The 12,537-nt window shown below is 64.9% G+C and overlaps 1 protein-coding gene across 1 annotated transcript; it reads right to left on the minus strand.

Moving 5' to 3' along the window:
- Positions 1-1,006: 1,006 nt before the first annotated feature.
- On the minus strand, positions 1,007-11,032 carry LOC119107735 (uncharacterized). Its single transcript, XM_037231284.1, has 2 exons — positions 9,976-11,032; positions 1,007-1,593 (listed from the first exon to the last, which is right to left on the minus strand). Exons 1-2 carry the CDS (start codon positions 10,931-10,933, stop codon positions 1,535-1,537), a joined length of 1,017 nt encoding a protein of 338 aa, XP_037087179.1. The 5' UTR covers positions 10,934-11,032; the 3' UTR covers positions 1,007-1,534.
- Between the last annotated feature and the right edge of the window lie 1,505 nt (positions 11,033-12,537).

A 12,537-nucleotide genomic window follows, 5' to 3' on the forward strand; every position in this document is an offset into this window, starting at 1 on the left:
TGTCCGTGTAAGCAGTAGCACGAGCCACGTGGGCCACCGCACAAGTCAGGATGGTCTTCGTCGGCAGGATCCCCACGTGAAGCTCTCATGCCGCAGCCGCCTGCCTGCCGCCTGCCATCAGGCGCGTCTCGTTCGATTGTCCGTGTGTGTGCGTGCGTGCGCGCGTGAGTGCCGCGCGGATGGCTGAGAGGCTCTCCCAGCATACGACCACGCTGGCCAGCTGGATGGCTGAGAGGCCAGCATGCGAGCACGCTGGCCAGCTGGATGGCCCCAGATACGCCCTTTTGTGGACGATCGCAACCGAACGTGCGCAATTACTGCCGTGTCCTCCACTGCTGCCGCCGGCAAATGTCTAGCGCTGATGGGGTTTACAATGGTCATTTCGTCTCTGAATTTCCCGTGCGGAAGACAGGCCCAGCTCCAGTGGCCGTTCACAGCAGGCCGCCGTGCGCGCTATATCACTCGGACGACGCGTGTCGCGTTGGCGGCGCTGCCCCGCGCCGTTCGGGGAAGCCGAGCGCGCCCCGCGCCAGGGTCCGCTCCACACTCAGCTGGGGTGGCCGGGAACGATTCGCCGAAGCTGGGCCCGCTCGGCGCGGCGTGTTGTCAGTAGTGTGAGGTCGGCGTCAGAACACTGGCCGACATTGCTACGGCACCGGTGGGGGGTCGCGGTGCACTGAATCTCCCCCCCCCCCCCGCCGACCCGGAGACCACGGTACCGGCGGGGGTAGTGGTGCACGGAACTCCCCTCCCCCGACCCGTAGACCCACATTGCTACGGTACCAGCGGGGGAGCGGCGCGCTGAATCAGTCTCCCCCCCCCCCCCCCCACGGACCCGTCAGAGCCACGCCAGATTTACTGAAGGTCACCAATCATCGGTTCTGGGAAGGTGGCCGCCAATTTACCGAATGAAGACGGACGGCTGCGGTCGAAGAATTGCGCCAGACTGCGCAGTCATCGAGCCGGTTCGGAAGCCGCCCAGCCGAGCACCAAATGAAAAACGTCAGTCAGAGTAATGACACGGGGTCTATATTTATCAGAGGACGTCGCCTCATTGATATACGTTCATTACACCATGAGATAACAAGGTTGAAAACAAACGAGTCCGGTGTCCAGCCGGCTAGGCGTCAGTGGGACGCTGCCTGGCAAAAGTAACGCAACGCAAACACCAAATCAACGGTAAACGAATTAAAGCTAACTCGGCTTCGTCCTCCTTACCATCACATTATGAAAGCCACAACGGCGTCACATGCAGACGCAGTACACGGGAGTAATCACAGAAGACTGGTTTCTATCGGCGGGCCGAGCCTGGCCCCCGGTATGCCCATTCGCGTCGCGGAGATCCCCCGAGACGGTCGCTCGTTCTCGAGCGAGACAGCGCGGGCGTCTCCGGCGAGACGCTTCGCAGCCACACCCCGCTCCTTGGTCGGGATCCTCGGAGATCTCCGCGACATGAGGCGAGGTCTCCGAACTCCGGAGACCGGCGCCGCACAGCCGAGAGTGGCGCCGCCCGCCGCGACGCAGCCGGGAGCAGCTACATGACGGCCGGCTGCCGGTGGAGGTAGGGCACCATGTCGAGCGTCGGAACGCCACCTGGAACAAAACCGGCTGCAGTCAGGGCTGGGGCGTGCTTGCCCGTTTCCACGCCAGTCCACCATGAGAGAACCCCACCGCCAGCCGACCAAAATAGACTTCCGGCGACGGAAATTGCCCGTTCCCGACATCTGGAGTGGTCACAATTCGCAATTGTGCGCGATTACATTTGTCAATGACCGCATTATGCCCGGCCCGTAATGACAGGGGTATTTCGCTCGATTGCATTCGAAGGCCGCCATTAAGTGCACTTACGGACCGCGTAATTTCGGCGAGTCGTAAAGAAATCGGACGCGCCACGCGGCCGAGCGGCGCGCCACGCTCAATAGCGCGCGCTTTCTCGCGCGCCGCGGCGTCGCTCCAAAGCGCCGCGCAAACAGTACCGCCAGCGCCGCCCAAGTTTACGACGAATGGCTCGGCTGAAAGGGCGGATCGGCGGGCGATGGATGTGCCCTCTGCCGGCGGAAAACCCGCCGATAAATAACCGAGGGCGCTGATGGACGGAACGCCAAATGAACGGCCGCCGCCGCGGCGGACGCGGCGCAGCGAGGCTTTTGTGGCGCGCTGCGGCTTATCCGCACGGAGCGGCTCGTTTTCGGCGAGAGCGGAGTGGTAAACAGAGGAGCGGGACGCGGCGTGGGAGGGGGAGGTAGCGGATGACGCAGGGTGTGTATGCCCTCAGCCTCCGGCGGGCGGCTGCCTTGGCATCGATGTGAGCCGAAGCCGCCCCGAGGCCTTCGAAAATCGATGCTTATCCATTAATGAATCCTTTGAGGACGAGGAGCAGGCTCTGTACTCGATAAATCATACTGACAAGGCCGTCGGCGAAACAATGACCGATTCGACGGGCCGAGCCGCTCGCGCGCGGGGCCTCTGCGACTGGTATCGCGCCCAGCCACCCAAAACAACTGTGCGTCGACCGCCAGCGCCGCATTCGCCTCTGGCCTGAGACGCTCGACGTCGGCACAGCCCCAGCGCCATGTAGTGCTGGCCGTTGTCTAATGCAGACTCGCTGGGCGGAACGGGGGAACGGCTCCAACACAGCGCGCACGGCGCCGCCACCTCGGCCTTGGCCGGAAGCGACAAAGGGCGCTGGCACGAGCGCCGGCGCCGGCAGGAAGCAAGGCCATCCACACCGGAAACGGCTGGCCGGAGCCGCGGCTCTGACGCGAGGCGGCCTAAGCGAGCGGCGGTAGGCACGTGGTGCCGGCGACGGTGCCGCCGTCTGCTGCACGACGTTCGGTGCTGGCCGGCCGGCAGCGTCAGAATAGTTGCTTGTGCACCTGTGACCTGCCGACTGCTGGTCAACTGACATGCCTCTGCCAGGAGACGCCGGTTATCTTCGCCACGCCCGCCCCCTCCCCCTACGTCCGGCACCCAGGCGAAGGGGGAGGGGGGGGGGGGGGGGGCGGGCATGCGCAGCGCTCGTTGGCGATAAATGGACGCTGTTTTACGGCCGGCAGGCGGACACTAAACATACTATTGAGCCATTCACTCGGCAGCAGGCTTTATGACCGGTGACGTCGACCCCATGACGTCACACTAATCAGCTGTCGGGCACGCTAGGGCGGAGCGACTGCTCGCCGGCGCCTCTTCGACGGTGTAGCCGGGCATGCCCGCCGCCCAGCCCCGATGCGGCCATATTCCTGAGGCAGCGCCGGCCAACACGGCGTCATCACCACACTCACCGGAGTCCGGCGTGGGTTTATGGCCGACTTTGCGGCGTGCGGCGAGCTCCGCCTGCGTTAGAAAGCGCCGCGCGGCGGGGCGCGGCCGGTGAGCGCCGACCCACACATTTCGGGCCGCACCGCCGCACCACAGGAGCAAAATGGGAGACATTCGCCCATAAAGCAGGTAAATTGCCCCACTTTACGGCGCTCTTAATTACTGCTGCGACGATAGGCGGCTTTTTACGGCCGCCGGCGGCGCTGCGGCGCTCCTCTGACCGCTGACGTTGACGTGGCAGATTCTGGCGAGGCCTGGCGAAGCCCGGCGAGACCTGCCGCCGGCAGTCACGCCACGCTCGCCACGTAATCCCGCTAAATATTGACACGCTCAAAACGTGTTTGACCTCCATCAGCTTGTCCGGCCCGGTGCCATTGCTCGGAACCTGAGCACTCGACGCCGACATTTTCCTCCGAGTCGTGTGCAGACACTTGAGTTGAGAACGGTCACCGCGGACGAGAACCCTCTCCGCTGAGACCGATAGCTGGCTGTTGGCTCTCTTGTGCCGCTGGTCCACGGTGACGTCACCATTGGACAATCTCGTCAGCAGTTTAGCCAATCTCACGGTCGGTGCACTGGGCGGCGTTCGGAGGGAGCGACCTAAGGGGAGATGCCGCCGACGCCGCGCCTCTCTCCGCAACCCGGGGTCGCTGAGCGGCGCTCGCGTCTACCGCCCGTCTGCCGTGACGCCGCGCCGCCGGCCGGCGCGGATTCGGGCGCCTGGCCGTCACAAACGCCGGACCGCGGTGCCAGGCTGTCATGAGCGTGACCGCCGGCCTGCGGCCCCCCGACCGACCCATCACACCACCGCACCGCTGTGTCAGGTCACAGTGACGCCCCCCGGGCCTACGACGCCCCTCCCCTCCAGGACGGACATGGCGCGCCGGCTTCGGCCCGGCGGCCGTCTCCAATCGCTAAGGTAGGGTACGACGTGGGCGTCCCGCAGGCGCGCTCGCTCGCACGCGCTGCTGGGCGAGTCCTTCGGGCTGCAGTCACGGCGCCCGACCCGCGACGGACGCTTATCTCAAAGGCCATCCTCGGCGGCGCCGCTCGCTTGGTGCTCGGCTCTACAGGCGCCGCTCGCTTGGTGCTCGGCTCTTCCGACAGCGCGCAGCGCGGGCGGTGCTCCACACGCCAGTCAGCCGCCCTTTGTTGTCACACATGACGGGACAGGGCCAACGGGCACGCGGCCGACCGGCCGGCCGGCTTGACCCGCCCAGAGGCCGGCCTGTGGTACGACGACTGATATCTTCGTGCAGCAAATCTACCAAGAAATCCGCGAAAACATCACGACATATCACAGTGTCATTACAGAGGACAGCCATCTGCCGAATTGGGGCAGGCGGCGGGCACCGACAGGGTGGCGTTGTGTACCCCGACAGACGGGGCCAGGCGGCAAGCGCGAACAGGGTGGCGTTGTGTACCCCGGCAGACGGGGCTAGGTGACAAGCGCGGACAGGGTGGCGTGGTGTACCCCGAATGAGCGCAACGCGTGTTGGCGCCCGTCACCTCGCCACAGAGCCATGGTAGCCCGGGGCCGCCGTCGAGGCAGCGGCGCTCACGCGCTGCTGGTAGTGCTGGCGGCTGGGCGGCCCCACCACGCTTAGTCAGCTCATTAGCGGCGATTCGGGCGGGTTCCCAGGCCGGCCGGCTGCCGGCCCCAATCTGAGGCCCCCCCCCCCCACCCTCTCCCCCTCTGCCCACAATTGTCAGCGTGCGTCACCGGAGTCGGCCGCCTGTCGGTGGCCGGGTCAGGTGGCTGTTTTTATCCCCGGCTAAGGTTCCATTCCCCCGTCCCCCGCCCCTCCGCCGCGCGTCAGGTGGGCTCCCCTCAGCTGCAGTTGTCGGGGGGGGGGGGGAGGGGGGGGGGGGGGACACGCGGGCCTGCCTCCTCTCGTGAGAAGGCTCAGCTGGTGAATGCATTAGACTTCAGCCACTACATAGATTTCCCCGGACGATTTCTGTAAAAATCTCGCCTGATTTCCCAATCGTATTCAGTCTCACGGAGTACACCCAGTTACCGTGCGGCAAAACTGCATCAGATGGTTTCTTCCTCATGTGCGATCGCGAAATGCTTTCTTTTAACGTCCTGAGAAGTTCTTTTTTCGCCTCAAAAGAAGACGGAAAATCACGCGCTGCACGCTAGCTTGCGCTTTCAAGTGGCCTCGGTACACGTTCGAAGACTACGTCATCCCTGATAGCCCGAGCCCTGCGCCGGACTTAGAGTTGGAGATGGAGGCTAGGGGCTGGGGCTGGGGGTCTGCGTGGGCAGCAAAGGCAGATGCAGCGTGCTGTCGGTGGGGGCCTCCGTGGATCATGGGACGTTTCCAGCAGGAGCGCCCGTGGATCATGGGACGCATCCAGCAGGGGTGCCCGTGGATCATGGGAGGCTTCCAGCAGGAGCGCCCGTGGATCACGCGACGCTGTCAGCGACAGACCCCTGCCGTCCGATGGGCGCGACCGAACTGGTCGCACGCCGCCAGACGGACGGCCCCGCCCAAAATAGGCGCCGCCCAGGCACCGCGGCACAGAATGAATGGGCGCCTTCCAGCTGATCAGACAGCTGATTACCCCCAGCTGTCCTCCCCTCCCCTCCCCTCCCCTCCCGGCGCCGCTGCCGCCGGTCTGGGGACCGTAATCCGTCACGGGATGCGGCCAACGCTGGCGGCGCCTTCGCTGGTGGAGCGGTGCCCCGACGGCGTGCGGCGCTCACATCGAGCCGGGCGCCAGCCTCTCCCCACGCGGCGGGGAGCGGTGCCCCGACGGCGTGCGGCGCTCACATCGCGCCAGGCGCCAGCCTCTCTCCACGCGGCGTTCGGTTGACGCCATTTTCTGGCGCATCGAGCGGCACGCGGCCCCGGACGACCCCAGCGGCGGACCACTGGCTCGTCTGGTGGTGAGACGCCCCGCTGGCAGCGATGACCTGCTGCAAGAGGGGTGGCGGCGTCCCTCCCGGCACGCCGCCGACCCGGCTCGGCCGGCATCGTTCAGAGCAGGCGGGCGCGCGGCTGGCCGACTCCAACGCAATGGCCTCCTTTCTTCATTTATCCCCTAATGACGTTTGTCACGAAAGGTGGCCCATTAATTTCCGGTGGCGGCATGACTCTAGGAGCAGCCGGACAGCCAGCCGCCAGTGGATCTTCAGCCGGACAGCCAGCCGCCCGCGGACCGTCAGCCAGGCAGCCAGCCGCCCGTGGACCGTCAGCCGGACAGCCAGCCGCCCGCGGACCGTCAGCCAGGCAGCCAGCCGCCCGCGGACCGTCAGCCAGGCAGCCAGCCGCCCGCGGACCGTCAGCCGGACAGCCAGCCGCCCGCGGACCGTCAGCCGGACAGCCAGCCGCCCGCGGACCGTCAGCCGGACAGCCAGCCGCCCGCGGACCGCCAGCCGGACAGCCAGCCGCCCGCGGACCGTCAGCCGGACAGCCAGCCGCCCGCGGACCGCCAGCCGCGGCCAGCCTGGCACGACCACGGGCACGGGTAGGCTGCCACCAGCCGTCCCACGCCGACCCAGCAATTGTGCAGACTCATGGCGCTACAGTGACACTGACATGACCCCAGCGATCGCATGATGATTCGATGGACCGTGGTCAAAAATACATTTATGAATGCGACCACGGCACACCCAATTTAGCGGAATGGAACAATCTAGGCAATCTGATGCCATGCTGTGTTGGCTGCTCCATAACTTTGAAACATTCCCGTTAAAGTTTCCAGACCACTTCCCGTCCGGACTGATTAATGAGCGCCTCTGATGGCGCACCTCCCAGAGCACTTGCCACCGATGATTAAGAGCGGTCTCTTTGGTTATGAGTTTCGCGAGTCGCCCTTGGGCGCAATGCGTTAGTGTTCACCCGAAGGCCAAGCTCACCGTGCTCGACACAGCTGGCCGGCTGCCCGGCTGCCCGGTTGCCCAGCTGCCCGGCTGAAGGCGTGACTGTGAGTCAGTGTCGAGCCATCGTCAAAAACGGCCGGGCCAGACAGGCGAGGAAGCATGCCAACGTGGCCACCACCGCCGCCGCCTGAGACTCCAGTGAGGGCCAGAGGCACGACCTCACACGTCACGGTACACAGCACGCTTTCCGGGATGGATCGTACCAGATGATGACAGCGAGAAAAGCGATGTCAGGTAATGACGTCAGGTGATGACGGTGAGAAAAGCGATGGCAGGTGATGACGTCAGGCGATGACGGTGAGAAAAGCGATGGCAGGTGATGACGTCAGGCGATGACGGTGAGGAAAGCGATGTCAGGTGATGACATCAGGTGATGACGGTGAGAAAAGCGATGTAAGGTGATGACGTCAGGCGACGATGGCGAGGATAGCAATGTCGCACCTCGCCAAAGACGTGTGCTCAAACCATTCAGCCGCAGTGCCGAGCTCACGACTGCAAACCACCTCAGGCAGCGTGAGGATGAAACAACGACGTGATGTTCGCAGAGCAGCCAATCACAGGCCTGCTGGAAGCTCTGGCTGGCTGCCGCACCAGGGACGACTCGTGGCCGAGGGGGCTGTACGGCCGCTGGCCGGTCAGAACCGGCGCGGCCAGAGGAGGCCCCAGCTGCCGTCGCCGCTCGGGGCCCGCCGCTGACTAGGCAGATACGGCGGCTCAGAGACCGCAGCACGCGGCGACCACCTCTACCCCACCCGGTGGCCTGGGTGATACGCTGACCACGGCACTGTCCGCTCTCCCGCCTGCTCAGTTCCCGGCTCACCGCTTACTCTCCTGGCGGTCGTCCTCTTTCCTTGCACACCGCCCGAGTCATCTTTCCTTGCACGTCGTTCTCTTCCCTTGCCGTTGGGATTTATTTGGTCGGCGATCTGACAAGATTTACCGACGCTGCAGGCATCCAAATGACATACGAAATGATTCATTCCGAACGTGTTGCCGTATTTAGATGAGCTGATAGACCCCACGTGACGTCACTGGCGGCGATTGGCCGGACTCGGCGCCTCCATGTGCCTGCATACCCTGATAAACTCGCTGCCGACGCAGCCAAAGCCACGATTGCCCGGCAGAGGATCCAACGCAGAGGTCATCCCAGCTGGCAATCAGCTAGTGTTGGTCGAGACGGCCATCGCCGTCGGCGACGAGGTGGTCCCCGACCGCTCACGGGACTGCCGACCAAACTGCTGTCCTGACGATTGTCAGTGGCACCGCCGCTGACAGGGTCTCCGGCAGACAGGCCGCTGACAGGACCTCTAGCAGACAGGCCGCTGACGGGGCCTCTGGCAGACAGGCCGCTGACAGGACCTCTAGCATACAGGCCGCTGACTGGACCTCAGGCAGACAGGCCGCTGACAGGACCTCTGGCAGACAGGCCGCTGACTGGACCTCTGACAGACAGGCCACTGACAGGACCTCAAGTTCGTTCAGACAGGCGGCCTCTGATTGTATCCGAGCCAGACCCTGGGGCGGGTCGGTCGTCTGCCTGGCTGGCCGTCGTCCGGGGAAGTACCCTTGAGGCCGGGCCCGGCTCCGCAGCCCGCAGGCCCGGTCGGCCGAGCGCCAGGCTCGGTGGCCGGGCGGCTGGACAGCGCGTCCCACGGCAGGGGCCGCTCCACGACCGCTAGCGATCGACCCCGCCATGGAAAACTATCGATCGGCCATCTTATTGTTTTGGCTGCCGAGCCCGGCGGGCCGGCAGTTCCAGTTCATTTGAAGGCGCATTAAATTTAACGAGAGCGTCCAATGCCTGGCGCGATAGGAGCCGGCCCACTGCCCGCCGCGATCACTGGGATCAGAGTCGGCCCACTGCCCGCCGCGATCACAGGGATCAGTGTCGGCCCACTGCCCGCCGCGATCACAGGGATCAGTGTCAGCCCACTGCCCGCCGAGATCACAGGGATCGGAGTCGGCCCACAGCCCGCCGTGCTCACTGGGATCAGAGCCGGCCCACTGCTCGCCGCGATCACAGGGATCAGAGCCGGCCCACTGCCCGCCGCGATCACAGGGATCGGATTCGGCCCACTGCCCGCCGTACTCACTGGTATCGGAGTCGGTCCACTGCCCGTCGCGATCACTGGGATCGGAGTCGGCCCACTGCCCACCGCGCTCGCTGGGATGGGAGTCGGCCCACTGCCCGCCGGGCTCACTGGGATCAGAATTAGCCCACTGCCCGCCGCTCTCACTGGGGTCGGCCGCGACGCGCACCGACCGGAGCGGGCTGCGCACGGACGCCGGCAGCGACAGCTGTTTGGGATTATAGAAGCATGGCCCCGAACGGCAGCCTACATGCCGTCAAACGTAATGCGTCCATAGGCCGCAATCTAATTTCGAGTCAGTAGCCAGACGTCCTCGTCGTTACGATAACAAGGGTAAGCGAAAAAGAGGAACTGGGGCACCCTTACACTCACGGTAGAGATCACCTTCCAGTTGCTGCAGCCGACAGCAAGACTGAGCGGTTCGGTGAGCGATGCCCCGGTTCGCGCGGTTCGCACAGCGTCACCGCTCGAACGCTCGCCATAGATTCTTACATTTCTGCCCTACATGCTTCTGTGGGCCCTTCTTCTCTGTAAAAGTATGACTCACGCTAGACACAGAAATGCTATGAAAAAGTTCCCAATTGGCACCTGTTTACGGTGAAGCAGGCTTCATGATTGACGACGAGCCCCCGCTGCCAGCGCTGCGGCCGAGCTCCTGAGGCTGCCCCTGCTCACCTGGCCAGTAGGCGACGCGCAGCCTCTTGGCCGCCGGCTGCGACACGTCGGTCCGCCGCTTGCGCTTGGCCAGCACGTCGCGGGCGTCACTGTCGGCGCGCTGCTGCTGCTGCTGCAGCCGCTGGCACCACTCGGGCGGCTCCAGCTCGACGCTCGAGTAGCCGCTGTCCGAATCACAGCTCACAGTGGGCGTCACGAACGAGGCCGGTGCGCCACGGCCGGCCTCGCAGCCGTACCGCTCCAGCATGCAGTTGTAGCGGGCGGGCGTCGGCAGCAGCTGCTGCTGCACCGGCTGCAGCGACTGCGGCGCCACGTGCTGCAGCGGCTGCTGCAGCGAAGGGTGCGTCGCTTGGTGCAGCAGTTGACAAGGCGGCTGGTGCGGTTGGTGGTACCGCGGCCAGTGGTGCGGAGCATCCGGTTTCTGGAAGGTCTCTGGTGCGACAGGCGCGGCGGCGGCGGCGGAGGCAGCGGATGGCGCCGGCTCCTGGCCGCCGTGAGGGATCCGCCGGCCGTAGAAGTTACAGAGCTGACAGACGCAGCCGGCGCCGAGCGTGCGCCGATGCCGCAGGTGCTCAAAGTACTGCGGGTGCACGATCAGCAGCGGCTCGCTGTGCTCCGGCGGGTAGGCCTCCTTCGGCAGGTCGTACTCCACTGTCGTGTCCACGAACAGCGGCTGGCTCAGGTCCTTGGCGTCCGATGACGAGCTGACGCGGCTGGAGCACAGCGGAGCCGCGCACGGCACCGCCCTGCCTGGGTACGTGCTCGTCTGGACGGGCGGCGCGCACGACTCGGGCCGCAGCCGCCTCCAGCACTCCTTGGCCGGCTCGAGCAGCACCGTCGACTCGGGCCGCCATGTCGTCTCGACGACTCGCAGGCCGGCCGTCGGCTCGCCGAACGCCAGCGACATGTGGGGCACGTCGGGCACCATCGCGACGCCGCGCGTCCCAGCAGGGTGCATTCAGGCGCACGTCGACTGCACTGACATCACCGCCGCGGCGCGCTCACTTAGCCAGCTGCCAACGGGAGGAGCCGCTCGCGCACATCCGCCTTCGGCCGCGCCCGCCTGCCTTCTGACGACGGCGTCAGCTGGCGGCAGCTGCGCGCGCCGCCCGCCAGGGGCGCTGGGGTCACCGGGCCGATATTTAAATGACCGGATTCCGATCATAGCCGACATCCCGGCGCGGCGCCGATGCGTCTTTTCCGCCGCTGCCGTGGCCCGCTGCGCCGCGAGACGGACCCAGTCCTGCCTCGCTCAGCACTCATGTCTGATATGTGTGTTATTCCGGCCATCCTAGCGGCGGGTTTGAACCGAAATTATAAGCAAGGACGTGTTTGGCAGTGTAGCGCATTCCACTGCTTCGGAGATCAGCTCCTCCGCGGGTCTGCGGCTCCGGAGATCAGCTCCTTCGCAGGTCCGCTGCTCTGGAGATGGGCTGCTCTGCGAGTCCGCTGCTCTGGAGATGGGCTGTGCGGGTCCGCTGCTCCGGAGATCAGCTCCTCAGCAGGTCCGCTACTCAGGAAATGGGCTGCTCTGCGGGTCCGCTGCTCTGGAGATGGCTGCTCTGCGGGTCCGCTGCTCCGGAGATCAGTTCCTCTGCGGGTCCGCTGCTCCGGAGATCGGTTCCCCTGCGTTTCGCTCTGTCTCGACCAGCGTGACGCATGGCCTTTTGCGATGTTATTTCAATGCCGTTACCAAGGCAATTACAAAATCAGTAAAGCGCTTGTATATTTTTCATCGCCGCCATGAAATCCATCCACGGTTCTTGAGCGTCCGTTTCGAATATTTATTCGTCGCTAGAAAAATACGCGCCGCCATTCATTGTGCGAAGGGCCACGCGTGGTCGGCAGATCGACAGAGGACACGTCGGACGGGGAGGGGTCGTCCGTCGGGCACAGCGGCGCCCCCCCCCCCCCCCCCCCCACTCCCCACGGCAGGGAGGGGGGAGGCGCCTCGGGTCGTCCGTCGGGCACAGCGGGGGGGGGGGGAGGTGCCTCGGGTCGTCGGTCGGACACGCTACTGTTGGTAAGACAGCCTGCCGGCAGGGTTGACCAAGGTCATTTGGGGTGACATGCGACCGGCAAATTGACCTCGAGTTGGCTGGGGTAAGGTCACTGGATCGCAGACGGTCTGGCAGCCGACAGGGCGTGCCGACTGTGATATTCCCCCACCCCTCCCTTGATCCCCGCCAACCGACACGGGGTTGTGAAGGCACGCACCGGCTCCGACTTGAGTCCCGAGCGAATGGCGGCGCCGGACGGCGAGCCAGAGTTACAGCCACCCGGCCATCTTGATTGGCCCTTGTGTACAGGCATAGCTGTTCATATTTCTGTCGAAAGAGTCTGCTTTTTCAGAGATTATTTATTTGACTCGATTAAGAGCAAGAGAACGGGTATATCAGACGCATGCTGACCTCAATCACCCGGCGTCACGAGAATCCCAGCCCAAGGCCTGAGTGATCGCCGGGTGGAGTGCACCGCTATTGCCGGCGGCAGATGTCTTACCCTCCGCCATCACATACCTTCAAGTGTCTTGTTAGTGAATGGATGCCTGGTATGGCAGAT

The sequence above is a fragment of the Pollicipes pollicipes genome, unplaced genomic scaffold (genome assembly GCF_011947565.3).
Source record: "Pollicipes pollicipes isolate AB1234 unplaced genomic scaffold, Ppol_2.1 Scaffold_2555;HRSCAF=2994_pilon_pilon_pilon, whole genome shotgun sequence".
Taxonomy (NCBI): Eukaryota; Metazoa; Arthropoda; class Thecostraca; order Pollicipedomorpha; family Pollicipedidae; genus Pollicipes; species Pollicipes pollicipes.

Bases quoted from the DNA above. Each gene is read 5' to 3' on its own strand.
- LOC119107735 (XM_037231284.1), bottom strand. From the start codon at position 10,933: ATGCACCCTGCTGGGACGCGCGGCGTCGCGATGGTGCCCGACGTGCCC. The intron at 1,594-9,975 runs GTGAGCAGGGGC...GTTTTGTTCCAG, and splicing joins GCGCGTCGCCTACTGGCCAG to GTGGCGTTCCGACGCTCGAC.